Source organism: Drosophila novamexicana, unplaced genomic scaffold (assembly GCF_003285875.2).
Source record: "Drosophila novamexicana strain 15010-1031.04,08,12 unplaced genomic scaffold, DnovRS2.1 tig00000193-arrow-pilon, whole genome shotgun sequence".
Classification (NCBI taxonomy): domain Eukaryota; kingdom Metazoa; phylum Arthropoda; class Insecta; order Diptera; family Drosophilidae; genus Drosophila; species Drosophila novamexicana.
The window spans coordinates 9187703-9205402 of NW_020824787.1; the positions used below are offsets into that span (position 1 = coordinate 9187703).

The 17700-nt window shown below is 42.2% G+C and overlaps 1 protein-coding gene across 2 annotated transcripts in view; it reads left to right on the forward strand.

The window, feature by feature from the left end:
* Positions 1–17700, forward strand: part of LOC115759029 (serine-rich adhesin for platelets) — a 39509-nt gene that overhangs the window by 2846 nt on the left and 18963 nt on the right. For both annotated transcript variants that reach the window (XR_004017483.1, XM_030699844.1), the window contains exons 2-4: positions 2873–3253; positions 4910–5098; positions 5158–9251. Coding sequence is in view for 1 of the 2 variants with exons in the window: in XM_030699844.1 (XP_030555704.1) it covers positions 3181–3253; positions 4910–5098; positions 5158–9251 (4356 nt within the window). In the remaining variant the exon portion in view is untranslated. The remainder of the gene's footprint in view (positions 1–2872; positions 3254–4909; positions 5099–5157; positions 9252–17700) is intronic.

Consider the following 17700-nt stretch of genomic DNA (forward strand, 5'->3'; position numbering starts at 1 on the left):
TTCATATATATGGTAAATCAAGGCTAACATTATATTATATAGCTGCTATAGGAAAGATCGGTCGAAGGATCTAAGCTAGCTAAATGGGAATGAAGATGTGGCAAAGATATTTTATGCTCACATATCTGCAAGAGTATTAAATCTTCGGCGTGCCGCAGATATCCTCACTTTCTCGTTGTTTATTATTATTTTAGTACATGTGACAATCTTTCAATTGGACAGCGCATTATCGCTGTCCACATAATAGTATATATATATTTGTATATATATATATGCATATCATACACCTTCCTCATGTCGTATCTGTGGCGTTTTTCTGCACGTTCCAAAGGTCAGCGCTGGTGAGCTTAGTGGGCCAAAATTTGATGGATGCATGCGGCAGAGCCAAAAGTAAACAACTTCCGATTTATAATTATTATATAGAGGGTGTCTTGTGGCCAGTATTATTCCACATAGTTCTCTATCTTATCAGCCAGCAACAGAAATCAAGCAAAAATATCATTTAATCAACGTTTTTTTCTAAGCATGAAATCAACCTTCAAATTTTCGTTTTGTATATTGTCTGCGATAAGCCAAAGATACAAAATTGATGTCATAGTCTTAGGATCTTAGCCCCGACTTTTAATACGCTACATGTGTTCTTTTTTCTTTCGTCTCTCTGCTGGCTGTCAATCTTTTTGAATATTGAGGTGATTAATTGGACACGATTTGTTGCATGTGCATGTCGTTTATGACAGCTCTTTTCGGGTTTTCACGTAGAGAGGAAGTCAGATGAAAGATGTTCTAAAATGTAAATAATTTAGTTCAGCTGCTGTGATCATTATTATTGAAGATGTACTAAAACGTAAATTGGTCTATTTTAAAAGCTTTCTCTGTTGCGATTAGTACTAAACCCATGACATGATATCTAAAAGATATGCTTGGTTGTTCTAAATGTGTACTAAATTGGTCTAAATGCCAAATGTGTTGCAAACAGTAATTAAACAGCAATGTTAATAAAATTATATGTTCTTACAATGTCTTCAATTTTATTTATATACTGCAAAAGTTTTGTTCGCCAGCAAAAAGAGCTGGAATTTTAAATGAATATTTATTTGGAAAGGTTCTGGCTCGATTCATTTAAACAATTTCTATTTATAAAATCAATTGACGCTGAGCCAATTTCCGTAAGATGGCTGTAATCAATCTATTCATGATATTTAGAAAAGAAACCAATCACTTTCTGTTTAGCCGGTATTGGCCTGACATATCGCTGGCAGTTCGCATTCAATTGAATTGCTTACTTTCAGTAGATTATTTCGCCTAAAAATTTCCTTTGTACATTTTCATGCGTACCATGTGTATTGTGCAATATGTATTTCCAATTCGATTTATAAATAACTTGAGTTTACATAGCACGGATTGCGAAATAAACAACAGGTCGAACGCCTCCCAATGACGTTTGAGCAAAAACATTTTCCCTGTTTATATATAAGTTGGATCGACTGAAACCTAAATACAAACTGCCCTCGCCCCTAATGGCATTGAAAAGTGCAGGCGGCGAATTGGGTTATCGCTTGTTTTGTGCAATCCAGCGTGGCGTGGCGAATGCTTTAAACAAAATCTTTAAATTGTAAATAATACTGTGTGTACATATTAAGTGTACTGTATGTATGCATATAATGCAGCTGGAAGTGCAGGCAAACAACTTGCGACTCGACTCAATTGGCGATCACCCACGGTGCACTGCATTTTGACGGGCAACTATTTCGAAATATAAAAAATTTTACACACATTTGCCATGTGTGAGGCATACAGAAATACTTATTAGCATTCGGCTGGAGCAATTAAAGTCGCCCCCGCCTCAATAATCATAAAGGGGCAGCAGTTTCTAGTACTAGCTATCAGATGCTTGCACAATAATCTGTGCTAAAAGCGTGCTAAAATGTTAGACTGAACTCTAGCTGCTGTTTTCTATTTGATTACTGAGCTATAGACTTTATGTAAGCTGACTTTCAGCTGTATTATGATTCTATGAAGCTATACAAATCAGCACAAGTCAATAAACACGGCGATCTAACACATATTTTTATTGGTGCTAAAATATTTTGCCTATTTTGCTGCTGTTTTCTACATTATATTAGATCATGTGCTGTATTTTAACTAAATTGTGGTTGCGCTAAAATACTTTACAATATATACGGGTCACCGTCGATCATGAGTGTACTAAATTTGTTGAAAGATCTAAAAATTCTAAATGCGCCCCCGACACAGCCATCGCATAGGAAACTTGCGCTAATCTTTTTAATCGTTGTTTCTAATATTTAAAATGCTGAACATGTACTTAAATATATAATTAGACCTAAGCTGCACGATTTGTATAATGTTCTAAAAATTCTAAATGCGCTGCTGACACAGCTACTGCAAAGTTATTTTGCGAGAATCTTTAATTACCGTTGCTTTTACTAGTTAAAATCTTAAAAACGTACTCAATTTTTTGATTATACTAAGGCTGCACGATTTTTATGATGTTCTAAAAGTTCTAAATGCGCTCCTGTGAAAACCAGCGCAAAGATAGCTTACGGGAAGCTTTAATATCGGATGCTTCTACAAGTTAAAATGCAAAAAGTGTGCTTAAATATTTAATTAGACTTGAGCTGCACGATTTACAAAGGTATTCGCTTAATTGTGCCTGTGCTAAAATGTACTAAAAAAAGTTATATGGCATTATAAAGAACTGTTGCTGCTGTTTTCCCCCTAAAGGCCAATTTACTAAAATTTGCAATTTGAAATGCAGCCTGTTATATGGACATATGACTCCGCTCTTATCACCAATTTGTACTAACGTTTCCTTGGTATTGTTTCTCTTTTGTTTTTGTTATTTTGCTTACAGATATCGTTTTCGCTTATCGAAAATACAACTAAAGTCTGTACCGAATGCTGCCGCCGAATTGCACAAAAACTCAAAATACTTGCGATAAGGCAAATGGAAATAATTGGTGCTATTTGCCCCAGTTGCATTCAATGAGGAGAACCTGAAGAATCAGAAACGAACCGATGTGATACTTGGAGACTAAGCATTGCAACAACGATATAAATACATTACTTTTTAGTATTTAGCAGTAGTCAAAGCTATACAAAAAGAACTGCATCCTAAAAAAAAAACCAAAACAATTTGCTGAAACACTTGCCACATTCAACATGGAACACTTGGATCTGGCGGGTTATCTAAACACGCCCATTAATTGGAATTTAGGCGCATTTGAACAGCAAGGTGAGTGTAAAAATGATGAATATATATTTACTCTACGAAGTTTAATTAGATCTAAACATTTTTAAGAATATGGTAAATACGGCAAGGATTCACATAGGTATTATCCAGTATAACAATGGGAGTTAGCTACTTTTGTGAATTTCCAACCATGTCGAAAAATGATTATCTAAGTAAGAATTTAATCAACAAATTTTATAATCAAAAGCAATAAGAGATGGCGTCCTAATCAATAAGCCTCGAGGTTTAAATTAAACTGAAGTCCGCGACAAACTTTCCATAAATGGAATTTCCACTTTCTTCTATAACAATTGAATGACACAAGCTGAAAAAATTACATAAGCTTAAGGCAAAAGCTTTCATGTGCTTTTAAGCATAAGGCAAAAGCTTTCATGTGCTTTTAAACATATTTTAACAGAAGCTCGTTGGGAATTATAGGAAAAACTTTCCAAAAATTACATTTTTGCTTTCTTCTATAAAGATTGAATGACATAAGCTGAAGAAATGACTTAAAAGAGAAGTAGAAGGCTAGAGTGCCAGACAAAAGCTTTCAGGAGCTTTTTAACATATTGAAAAAAAGCTCTATGTGATTTGTAGAAATTACTATTACTTAGAAACTGTAAAAATTTCTCAGTTTTCTTTTCCTATGCTCCAATGAGACAAGCCTAAAGATTTTGCACATTTTAATCGTATTATAAAAGCTTTTCAGCGCATTTAAAGATGTGTTTACAGAATCTCAGAGATGAGCTTTAAGGCCTTGAAGCAATTTTTGTCAGTTCTTACAGGATATCAAAGATAAACTTTAAGACCTAGGGTCATTTTTTTTTTTGCCAGTTTGGCGTTTTATTTTATTAAGTCCTGATGACACGAGCTTTAAGTGCCTCATATTATAGTCGGTTGATACATTCTCTCATGCTGCTCCCAAAGCTGCTTTTGTAGATACTCAAAGTAATCTGAATTCATTTTTTATGGCCTAACAGAAGACGATTGTGCTTAGAACAAGTTCAGATTTGCTTTTAATGTTCGTAATACTCGAAAAGAAAAAGAGAGCTCCACTTTTGTGCACTACAAATTTAAATCACTTGCATGGAACAGCTGTCAACTCAGCTGTTGATACTACCCAAGAGTAAATAAGCATGTGCTTTACTCGATCGGAGATGTCTTCTATAATGCACAACACATTTTGGCACAGGGACTTTGGGTCTGAATAAGTTGCATTAGTTTCAAGTTAATTGATTCAACTAAACTCTGCACTTGAAGCTGGTGTCATGGGGCTGAAGTCTCTCGGTTGGTCAGCTTGGTTAGTTTGGCCAACCAATGTGGCGACACTTTATTAATAAATTGCATAATTAAGCGGCATGAATCATGCAACGCACAGGCTGGCAGAGCCCTGGCGATAAGATCACAGCAGCAGTTGCAGTTGCAGTTGCAGATGCAGTTGCAGATGCAGTTGCAGTTGCTGTGAATGAAGGCCCGGGTGACTGTGTCTCTGTGCAGATTGTCGCGTTGCGCTTCAGTTTAGCTGCAGGCACAGCTGGAGACGGTGCTTGAAGAGATGCGCAAGTGGCTGCAAAGTGCGCAAATAATAATTAATTCAAATACAAATAATATAAACAATAATTTGAATAATAACAATACACTTTCTCTCTCTGTTTGCAGATGGCATTTACCTGTCCAGTTCGCGCCAAATGCTGGAGCCCATCATGGAGGAGACCTCCGAGGATGAGGAGCATGCGCAAAATAGCTGGAACGGCTACGAGCATCGCGGCAGCAGCAGCTGCGGCGGCGGCTTCTGGAGCTCCGCGGAGTCCGAGACAGGCTCGGTCATAAGAGTCGAAATTAACAAGGGTGAGTGCGACATGAATAAATGAAGAACTCCAATAAAAATGTTTAATTTTATGGGGCAGATATCGACGCCATATCGGAACGTGACTTTGCCTGTCCGCCGAAGCGCGCGCGCCGCTCGCAGGAGGAGCTGCAGCAGCAGCAGCAGCTGCACAGTCTGGAGGACATGGTGCAGCTGCGTCGCCCGCCGCCGCCGCGCTACGATGCCGAGGCGCACAACAGTTTGGAGCGCTTCCTGGCGCTGGAGGCGTGCGCCCGGGACAGCTACGGCAGCCAGGGCCAGCGCAACAGCACGGGCAGCTGCCGGCGCGGCGGCAACTTTGAGGATTTCTACTCGGACAACGATTCGTATCATTCGCTGTCGCGCAGCTCCTCGCTGGTGCAGTTCGAGTCGCTGGAGCGCCAGCTGACGCTACAGGAACAGCACCAGAGCATGAACAGCCTGGGCAACAGCTCGCCCTCGCTGCTCAGCTGCGAGACGGTGGCCAGCAGCAGCGGCGGCGCCAGCGGCGGCAGCCACAGCAATCCGGATAGCCGGCGCGGCTCGGCCACGTCGCTGCTGAAGCGCTACGAGTCGAGCGACGGACGACTGCATCAGACCTACTACGAGCTGCACAAGCTGGACCTGGAGGAGCAGCAGCGCGAGCTGTTCGGTGCCTGCAAGAGCCTGCATCAGGCGGAACTCAAATCGGATTCGGAGTCGAGCAGCACGTCCAGCAGCGACAGCAGCGGACACAGCATGCTCAGCGCCTGTCCGGGTAAACAAGATGCGGGCAGTGCCCGACGCTTGCCGCTCAATTCGGCGGAGAATTTGTCTGAGGATTCGGGCTACTGTGAGCCGAGCACATTGCGACGCGCCAAATCCAAGAGCATACCAAAGAATTTCGACAAGCTCTGCGAAGAGGAGGAGATGGAGGAGCTGCTGGAGCAGGAGGCAGCGTCAGTGGTAGGGGCAATGGCAGGGGCAGGGGCAGCGACAGGCGCACATTCCAAAAACTCCAATGATTTGTGTCAGACAAAAATAGAGCAGCAGACAAACGAGACGCAGTCAGCGTCGCAGTCATCTCTCGGCTCTCCGGCATCGTCTATAAATAGCTGCGAGAGAGGCGCACGCTCGCCATCCACGTCGCCGTCGCCGTCGCCGTCGCCATCGCCCAGCGGATCAGCGGCATCCGCAACGTCGTCGCCGACGTCGTCGTCGTCGTCATCGTCGTCAACATCGTCCGCCGCCTCGTTCACTTGGCTGCGCAACAGTTTGCCCGATATACGCGAGCCGCGAGGTTCGTCGCCCAAATTTCTAACGGACAACAACAGCTACGGCCTGGCCAACAACAAGAGCAGCAGCAGCAGCAGCGGCTCCTCCTCCTCCTCCTCGTCCACATCCGCCGAGTGCTCGCCCGTGCTGTCACGAACCAGCACAGCGACAGCCTTAGCCGGCAGCGTGCCCAACGAGCTGCAGCAGCTGGGCAGACGGAGGCGAACACGTCGCCAGCAGCAGCAGAGGAATTGCCAGAGCAGCGAGGACGGGCACAGCTCTAGCGAGGATTTGGACAATTTTGATTGCAGCAGCTTGCCGCGCATGCGACGCAGCTGCAGCTGGAACGAACGTTGCGGCTTCAGTGGAGCAGCAAGAACGGGAACGGGCACAGAAGCGGGATCAGGAGCGGGCGCAGGCGCAGGCTACCTAAACGCTAGCTATCAGAATCTGACCCTACTCGACTACGCGGATCGCAGTGATAATTGCAAGCGCAGCTCTTTCGACATGGACAAACGTAAACGCGTCGTTTCTGGCGAGGATTACGAGCAGCTCATATGCAAGGGCAACTTTTTGCTGGACGAGCTGAGCCAAATCTATGACAAAAATGCATCCATATTGAACGATAAGACCGTCGAGAAGGAACCGGCGCCGGAGCAGGAGGAGGCGCCTCCACAAGTGCAGCATGTCCAGCTAACCATACGTAAGCCGCCGGCTCGCCAAAAGCGGCAGACGGCGGAGAAGGAGCCGACGTCGCCAGCTCCTACTCCATCCTCCGTGCCCGCGGCCACTGTCATCAGCTTCAGCAGCTTTGGCAAGACTTTCGATCAGGATCCGACCAATTTGCGCACCTCCTATGCCCAGTCGCTGGAGCAGTGCAATTTCGAGCTGCCCAAGAGGAATCCGGCACCGCCACCGCCCAACCGGGTGCTGCCCAAGCGGCGCTTCCAGAGCTCAACGGCCAAACAGCGCAGCCTGGTCAGCAGCACGCCCAATCTATCGGCCTTCGATGGCGGCCAGGAGCCGGAGGATGATATATATGTGAGCAGTGCGCACAATTCGATGCATCAACTGCCGCAGACACCGACACAGCCAAAGCCCTTGGGCATACTGTTGCCGGCGGGCTCGCGTAATTCATTCAGCAAGGAGGTGAGTTTCTGTCCAGTGGTGAGTAAGTATTGCTGGCAGGAGCAGTCGTCGGAGGAGCCGCAAGAGGAGCACGACCAGGCGAGCAGCGATGAGGAGCACGATGATGATGATGATGATGATGATGGAGAAGAGGAGGAGCTGTTGGATAACAACGATGCCACTGTTATTTATAACACCAAAGAGAACGAGTACATAGCAGCGCGCTACAATGAAGAGCAACAGCTAAGAGCGCCGCAACAAGAGCAACAAGAGCCACAGCAAGAGCAACAGCAAAGAGCGCAACAGAGCGAACGCGAGCGCGAGAGCGTGATCGATGACCAGAGCAGCGAGAGTGATGAAAACAACGAAAACATCGCCGCTGGCGGCAGCATGGAAACGCAACAACAAAAAACATCGCCGCCGCCGCCGCTGCTGCAGCCCGTTTCAAGCGTCGCTGCTGCTGCCTCGGCTGTCAGTCTTGAAACGAGCGTCGACGCGAGCTCATCGTACGCGATCGCCAGTTCACCAGTTCACACAGTGCCGTTACACACACGCCCCCTAAGCCTGCATTTGCCCATACTAAGCGAACCGCCCACAAACCGCGCACATCACATACTCTACGCCTCGCAGCAGCTGCTGCAGCGTTACGACCACGACAACGTCGACAACAAAATGTCGTCCAAATCAACGTCAGTCCAGCCCACGGCGCACATCGCCAGCGCCAATAACAATGAGTCGCCTTTAAAGCAGCGCGCCAACAAAACGGACGAGAAGCATCCCAGCTCAAAGAGTTTTCTGTCGCGCTTTGCGCATGGCCTGCGCTTCTCGCTGCGCCGCAAGAAGAAGCAGCAGCAACAGCAACAGCAGCCGCAGCAGCAGCAGCAGCAGACGCTCAAGCAAGCGCCGCAGAGCAATGGCAAAAGCCAGGATTTCATTTACATACCCCTCAAGCCGCCGCGCAGCACGCTAGATGACAGCAACGTCTCTGAGGCGAGCACCGCCAGCGTCCACAGTCGCCAGGCGACAGCAGCAGCGGCAGCAGCGACAGCAGCAGCTGAGCTGGAGCAGCCGAAAACATCGACACTGCAAAAGCTGGTCACAGGTAAACCCCCGTTGCCGAAGTTGCCGCCACGGCAAACGCATGCGCCGTATTCGGTCAGTGCTGCCAATGGCTCCTTTAGTGCTGCCCATGCTAGCGATGCTCTCTTGGCCGCCGAACGGGAACAATATGCGGCCTTTGCCCAACAGTTGACAACGGGCCAGCGTCACGAAATGTCGCTGACGGAAACGGAAATGGCTCGAGCCACCGAATCGCCGTCGCGCGCCTCTGTCGCGCAAAAGACGCAAATGTTCAATCAGCTGGGCGCCGGCATGCCGCTGCCGCCGTCGCGTCCTCTGACCATGGTAACAGCCGTGCCGGTGGCTGTGTCCCCGATGCTGGACACCACCGACGGCGATGGCGGGGTCGGGAAAATGGGCCTCATCGAGACCAATTTGGACACACACGAAACGGTTATTACGGGCAAGACGCGCTCCCTTATGGACATCACATGCAATCCGCTGCACAAACGGTATCTGGTCAAGCGCTTGAATGTGACCAGCGCCGCCTACGATGTCCGGGATGACGACGACGACGATGATGAGCATCTCGATGGAAACAATCAACGTATCAAGCCATCAACACAGGCGGGCGGCGTCCAAATCGCCTCGGTCCGTAGGCCACACAAAAGCATGGAATTTCTGCTGGACAAAGAGAATCAAAAGAATGTTTTGGTGAGTACCAACAGAAATCCATATGTTAACAGTAAAGCGCGTGTACAGTGAGAACTCGACTTAAGTGAATGTCAACTTTGGATGAGCATGTTCTTGATAGAAAAGATCAAAGATCAAAGATCTATTTCAATTTTTTTTTTAATTTTCAATATTTACGTGTACATTTTTGGTTTTCTGTGTTTTTTTTCTTCTGTTGATTCCTTGGCATCTTTTAAGAGTAGTCCGCTTAAAAGAGCTTTCACTGTATATTACACTACCCCTGAGCGACCCCGCTGGCGCCCATTTGGGGTTGCGGCTGCCAGAAACTACTTACACATAGTTTTTATGGCTTTTGTCTCGGGCAACGTCATCAACCCGTCTTTATGGTCTGAGTCGCTGCCAAAACGAGAACAGGGTCAATTCGTTATGTGGCACAGTTTGGCGCAAATCATGACTTTTTTAAAATATGAACTACACTTTTTTTTGAGATTTTTATTAAATTAAAAATAAGTTTGACTTATTTATTTGAAATGTTTTGTAATAGTTAATTTGTAAGGGCATTCCACTTTCGTTCTAATTATCTATTTAATTGCCGTTTTTATGCTCGCATATTTTCTTCTCTTACGCTTTTGTATTATTTGTATCCAATGCGCAAATTATGCATACGACATGACTTCCATTCATTTCGCTCTCAGTAACTGTACTCATCTAGTGTCTCGCTCGCACGCTCCAGTTCTTACATTTTCACTTGAGCGCAGCTTTGATCTTCCTTCTGGCTGTTAATTGATTTCGACAGGCAGGCACACACACACCCACACCCCATACCGTTTGGCACTCTTGTGACACTCCCATATCTGCACAGCCCCCTCCCTTGTTTCAAACTCATTCGCGCATAACAGACATTTGTGTGTTATTTTTTTTTTTGTTCTTTCACGCCTTTGCTTTGGTGCGCTTTTCGTCTGCAAAGTCCGTCTACTGCTAACAACGTTTAACCACTCTGTTTAATGCGTGCCGCATTAACATTTACATTATTCGTATCCTTCTCACCCACAATTCGCACGCTAATCGGCTTGGCGCATGCACGCGCTTTAAAACGCGCACAAAACGCGTTGAGTTTAGGTTTTTGTTTTTTGTCGCGTTTTATGATTTATTAGATATTTAAGTGTATTATGTGCATGTGTGAGCATGGGTGTGTGTGTGTGTGCGTGTGTATCCCCTTTATAATCCTTGGGCCTCACTCATAAATCAATGCCTTTGCCTCTATTGTTATTGTTGTTTTTGTTTTCTGAATTTCCTCCTCTGCCGCGTTTTTATAGCTTTCCTTCAAATTTCGAGCAATTTAATGTCGTCTTTCACCGAGACAATGACCACTTGACCTTAGGTTGTATAATTTGTGTAATGAAGTGCCGCCACTTCGGACACGCCCCCTTTTCGCATGAGCTTGCTTTGTTTTTGCGGCTTTCAGCCTTGTTACATTCGGGCTACACAAGTTTTTCTCATTATGTTAATCGAGTCTCGAGGCTGACTCAAATGGACAAACTAAAATTGTTGACCCAAAAGTTTGCACAGTTATTTAAGTTCATCAGCTGATGAGATTTGTTTAACATTTTTCGCTTCGTTGAATTTGGTTTCAATTTGGACGCCACTGTGTGCAACAGCACGGTGTGCCCTTTATTTCGGAAGCCAGTGTGCAGCAAAATACACGGATGTTGCTTAGCAGTGTGCACTTTATTATAGATGAGATTGTATTTATGACCCATTAGGGCCTTCGCCATTTCTGAATAAGATAAGTAAGCAATATATAAATTAAAAAAAAAAACGGGTTTATTGATTTTGTAACGATTCGATAAAAGTTATGAACTAACAATTGTTTATTATCTTGTTTGCGCAGCCAAGAAACTTACGATTATGTCAATTGCAATATATGCTCACAAATTGTATCTATAAAGGGGTATATATCGTTTAAAGTCAAGTTCTTATTAGATTTTACAATTCTATCAAATTTTAACGCGTCTTTAATGTTTTTCAAGTTTTCATGCTTGGAAAATTTGCGAATTTCTGCTTTAACTCAGACCACAATATATTCAAACTTATATAAATAGAATAAATTTTATATAATTCATTAGATGACTCAATATCCTACGCTAAAAATGCAGCATCAAATCGTGTATATACAAGTCGGATGAGTTTCGGAAATGCTTACATATACATGTGTATATGACTGTATACAGTGCCGTCCAATATAATGTACAACGCTTTAGTTCTTGAATGAAAATTACCGTCTGCAAAAAGGAAAACTTATTCTCAACTTGTTGGGCATTTCTTATGAAATATATATAATGAAATTTATTTATATATATTAATAGTATTTTTTATAGCTACCGTTTTTTCAGTCTTTCTTTTTTTTGTAATTGATGGAAAGAAGAAGCAATTGAACTGCGCCCTTTTTCTTGACGTTTTTCTTATGTTTCTCATTCTCAACTCCCACGTTTTGGCTAGAGCTAAAACTTTCGCCTCGAGTTTCCGCTAAAATCTAGCTATATATGTATATATGTGTGTATCTAGCACTTGTTGTTGTATTTGTTAACTCTTGCGGAAATATGTATGTATGTGTGTCGCCTTTGTTGTTGTGTGAGTTGCCGCAGTTGTCATGTGGAATAATAATGAAAAATAATTGCACAAAAAAGAAAGCATAAACCGAAATTATGCTGCTCCAAAGCATACAAATTAAATACTTTAATTAAAATTTGTATTTATTGTCGTTGTCTTGTAATGTAAACAACAGCCTGATAACAGACGAGTGCCATAAAGAAATCTTTCTGTTAATCCCCACAGAACAGAAAAGCGTGCCAGATTTACATACATATTTACATTTTGGTCACTTTGCTTGTTTATTACCTTCTTCAAGTTGTGCGTCTCTTTGTGTATATATGCTTATCTTTGCGTGTATTTTCTTGTCGCCTGATAGTGGTAAAAAAAAAGAAACTACAGGAACTACAACTATACACATAGTAGCCCCCTTTCACCCCTTATCAAACGGGCTTTCAATTGTTAGATTTGAATTCCATCAAATATTTGTTGTTAACATTCTCAGTCGGCGCTCGGTCTACATATGTTGAAGGCAAAGGCGAAGGTAAAAACAATGCGCACGCACAAACAAAACATACCAAATAAAAACATCGCACAAGGCGCTTGGCTGGCTGCCAAACGGAGCGAGCAGAGCGCGCGCTCTTTGCTCTCTTTTGTTTGCCACAGAACGTCTTTATAACAGCACTTGTAATAACATTGCTGCTCTCTGTTCATGTTATACGATCAATGCTGCGGCAAACATTGCTGTTACCTGTAGCACACTGCCTTAATTACATAAGCTGTCTGTTGCTGTAAGCGCGCGCTCTTGCTGCTACAACAATGTTGCTCTCTTAATTTGCCGCTCTTGCTAGTAGCTCTCTTTTCTTGCAGCCAACTCTTAACAATTGTTGTTTGATCTTTTCGCTTTTTCTACCTATTTCCTTTAACCATATCGGCACTTATCTATGGTTACACTTGTATTGTTTTTTTTTTTTTTTTTGCCATATTTGTCGCACTTTGTCTCGCTTCAGCGACTGCATGTCTATCATTAGCAGCCATCTCGCTCGCACCTGCACACACGCACACACACCGTTTGCCTAAAATGTCAAAACACAAACGTGACAAAAACAGACAAAAAATGCAACTTGCTGCGGAAAAAGTCCAATTGAAATATTTGCAGAAAAAATAAACCGCTTTCTTTTGAAATAGTCGACAAACTCTGCAATTGCAAAAACAATTTTTTAAGTAATTAAAATACTTCAATATCTGCAGCCTAGCTGAGCTCATAGCTTAAGCATTTGTTGTTGTCTCTTAAACGTTGTAATTTATTCAAATTAAAACGGCATTTGTCTGCCTTGAAATGCTACAGTCGCCTCCCGCACAGTGTGCACGGTGCCCAAGGCGAAAGTGCGCATTGGGCAGGAAATTTAATTAATTTGAGTTTATTTTTTCTACATCTCATTTGCGTTTCAAGTTATTTGCTTTTGTTTATGCTACTTGCTGGCCACAATTTATTTTTCACACGCGTTTAATTTCGCTACCAATTTTTTTCGCAGCGTGTTATATATACATTTTTGCGTAAACACATGAAATTGAGAAACTCGAAAAACAGACAAACAAAAGTTTATTTTTCATTTCGCACCTTCTTCTTTTTTTTCGCCCTCAATTGATAAACGCAAATCAATTCGCCTGCCCTTGTTGTTGTTGTATGGGAAGTGTGTGGGCGCTCAGTGTGCGTGTGTGTGTGTGTGTGTGTGGGTAGTTCCCTGGGTGCAGCTGAACTTAAACAACAATTGCTGGAAATTAGTTGCAGCTAATTGATGATACTCTTATTTTAATTACACTCATGTCGTGCGCTAATTCAATTGGGCCTGGCTCATATATCATCATAAATTTAACGTACTCTGTTACCAAATTATATAGATTCAATAAAACAAATTGAGTTTTGTTTATAATAGAAATAATGTGCTTCGATTTATTTTATTGTGAGAGTTGTTGCTTATCCTTTTTATACCCTGAATCCATTCAAAATGGGTATAAGGGTATATTGTATTTGTGCGAAAGCCAAATGTATGTAACAGGCAGAAGGAAGCATCGCCGACCCCATAAAGTATATATATTCTTGATCAGCATCAATGGCCGAGTCGATCTAGCCATGTCCGTCTGTCTGTCCGTCCGTCCGTCCGTCCGTCCGTCCGCACGGATCTCAGAATCTATAAGAGCTAGAGACTCCTAGTTTCCGCGCAGATCGAGTTTGTTTCCGATAGTAGATAACTTAATCCGTTTCCAAGCAATCGATAAAAATCGATATCGATATCTTGTTTTTTGGACAATTTCGGTAAATAATAAGAGCTAGAGTCACCAAACTTGACATATAGCTTCTAAAATAGAATATATATATGCATATGATGTTGGAAGAAGAGGGTTCAGGCTATCCCCTAGTCGGGAGCTCCCGAGTAGAACCTCTTACATGTTTTCATTTCAGATTTTAATAATAATAGCTTTTCTTTTGATCAATTTTTTGGCCACATCCACATATATGTATATGGTCTATATACTACATATTTCTATATATATATCTATAAATTTTATTAAAAATTTAATTCATGTAGTTCAGAATTGCCTCAGTTTATTTATATTTATCTCTCACTTTTTTACCGTCTTAGCCTTATATCTAATCTATGTACGCTTCGCTTTTGGCCATTCCATTCACACCTCGTATGTCTGTCATAAATTTGAACAGCATACGCGAATTAAACTGCAAACAACATGCAGAATAAAATTTAAACAAATTTTTTGCATACACGCATTTAATGATATAACCCAAATGTCATATCGATTTACGACTTGGCCCAAAATATGATCCACTTTCAAGCACGTCAGCTGACACTCGACTGATTTATGCCGCTCACTTTCTTTGACTCATCGGGCTTACACATACATTGATACCCATTGAAAGTGTGTAAATAGGGTATCATGTTGTTGAGCTAATGTATGTAACAGGCAGAAGGAAGCATCTCCTATATTCTTTAGTAGCATCGGTAGGCGAGTCGATCTTGCCAGGGATCTCATAAACCTACAAGAGCTAGACTCTGCTTTAATCGATAACTTGCCCCAGTTTCAAGAAATCGATAAAAATCGATATCGATAGCAAATCCCTTAGGTTTTCAGAAATCGATAAAAATCGATTTCGATAGCAAATCCCTTAGGTTTTCAGAGCTACATTCAACAAATTTGATATGTAGATTCTGAAAGAGTATAAACAAATCAAGTATCTTTCTTTTTATGGCTATCGATAAGCGAAGTGGCAGAGTATGTCCTAGTCGGGCACGCCCAACTAGAGCAGCATTTGGTGTTTTTCTTTGATTAACTCAGCGAATAGTTTTTAACGATTTTACGCAGTTTGTTGCAACTTTTCACGATCTGTTAATTTTTACAGCCAAGAAAAGTAGCTGAAATAATAATAATAATAATAATATTTGCACTCTGTATTTCGCGAAATGAACTTGCAATCTAAAAATAATGGCTACCGAAATGTGAGAAACATTTTGCACATGCCATCAAAATCTGAATAACCCAAAAACAAATAAATAAAATATGTATGTTTAATATTTCGAGTTTTGTATATGCCCGAATTTTAAGCTGCCTGCAGCTTGTTTTTTTTTTGTTTTTTTGTTGTTGTTTATTAACGAATTTTGGACTTTTTGCTTGTTGTTCAACAAATGCCAAGTGGCTAGTCCAAACGTTCTATACGTATGCCTGTTGTTCGACTATTTTTAGGCATTTGTCTATAATACGCAATTATGATAAATTATTCGTATGGGCGAGCTTTGTTTATTTCCACGCAGACAACTCACAAAGAACTCGCATACAGCAACTCACATGATTCATGTCAGTTCTTGTTGTTGTGTTGTTGTTGTTGTTGTTGTTGCTTTGATCCATTCGCTGGCCAACTTATCTATATACATATATGCCTGCATCTAAAGGGCATCAACTATGTCATGATGCTGAGTAATTCACGAGAGAACATTCCCATAGTTGTCTAACATATAATCCATAAAATATAAAACGTCTTCTAACATTACTTTAGCTGTTATATTTAAAACTTAAAGTTAAACAAGCTCTGTTTGGAAGCGAGCAAATATTTAAGTTGAAGTGGCCCGCTGCGCAGCACGAAGTTCCGTCAAGATATGCGGAAGTTGCATAAAGAAGTCGCCCCTCACAATAAAATGGCGCAAAAACTCGAGCAAAAGGTTAAAGGACTTTATTGCGAGTAGAGCCCAGGCCTCAAGTCAGCATGGCAAAGGATGCGTCGTCTAGTGGCCTTTAAAGAGCTCCACAGAGTCAGCCAAGTGAAAGAGAACAAAGCTGGCTTCCTTTTTGAGTTCCAGATAGACTTTAAAGCTTCTTATATAAATGTGTCCATATAGATTGTCAGTAGCATATTAGACAATTTGTAGAACTGTGCATGACTAACGCTTGTTTGAATAACTTTTAATTAAGCAAATATTTGAGAAATGCTTACAAGCATTCTCACACAATGACATCATGTCCAACGTCTCAAAGTCATGTCGAATTAAAACTGAGATGATTATTCAGTTATTGTTCAACTATAGAACCACAGCATTGTTTATTATTCTACAGAGGTCTCTGAACTTGCCCCGGGATCAATGCAGTGCAAACTGTGGCAAAGTTTTAAGTGTCCACTTCAAAGAATTTTGCACCATCTTTTGTTCATCTTTAATCCATCTCGAGTTGTTCTTAAGCCCACGCACAACATTCGCAGACACAACATTTTACAGTTGGCTGTTGGCGGCCAAAAGGCTGCACATTTGAATTGGGCTTGAAAAAAACAAGCTTCGAACTGGGTTAACAGCGACGATGTGTGTGTGTGTGTGTTGTGTGTGTGTGTGGGCCCATGGCAAACAAATTAAGCTAACAGCCAACGTTCAAAGCTAGCAAAACTGTGCCCAATGCTGATTGGAAAACACACACGTACACACACACACACACACACTTAGCACACACGACAGCAGTGTCAGCTGCTGCCTTTCCCCCTGCTCTCTCAAAAATGCACACCTGCCTTGAACTGAGCTGCGTGAACAGCAGGCGGCGCATAGTTCAAATCGAACACCCTCAAAAAAAGGCAACAACAACAACAACAAGAAGAAGAACAACAACAATGGGACAAACAAATAACGCGCACTTCCTTTTCCGCTGCTGCGGCTCTGTGAGTTTTCCCCTCGCAGCCCGTCAACTCGATTGCATTCCAAAAATAGTCGCACACTTTGCCATCGTGTTGTTGTTGTTGCTGTTGCTGTTGCTGTTGCCTGGCATTTTCATATAAATCACATTTGAATGTGCCGCATCTTTCGTTGAAAATTGTGCCGCACTTTTGTTTACCATGCCGCATGTTGAGAGAAGTAATCCGCCCGAGAACCAGAGATCTCGATAGTTATGTAAAATATATGCAAGCATATACCAATTTATGCATAGCCATAGTTCTCCCCCCCTCTCTCTCTCTCTGTCTCTCTCTCTCTCTCGCGCTCTCTCTCTCAGTAGCATTTGGCATTTGATTTGCCCTGCCTTTGCCCGAGGGCATTTCTTATCTTTGAATAGGTTTGTCGTGAAAAATGTGTCACACACACGACAAACGATCCATCAAAAAGCTGTGAAAAACGATTGAAATATATTATTTAATGTCATTTTAGGTCTTTGACCTTTGCACTTTATATTGTTACTGAAAGTAAAGTCAATGAATTTTTAAAATTATTTTATTAATTATTTTTGTTCTGCTCCTTTTCCTTCTCTTTAAATTGTAGTCCCTAAATGGTTTCTCTTGCTCTCAAACTAATTAATTATTCTTTCAACATTTTGTACGACATTCTGAAACGTTTCTATG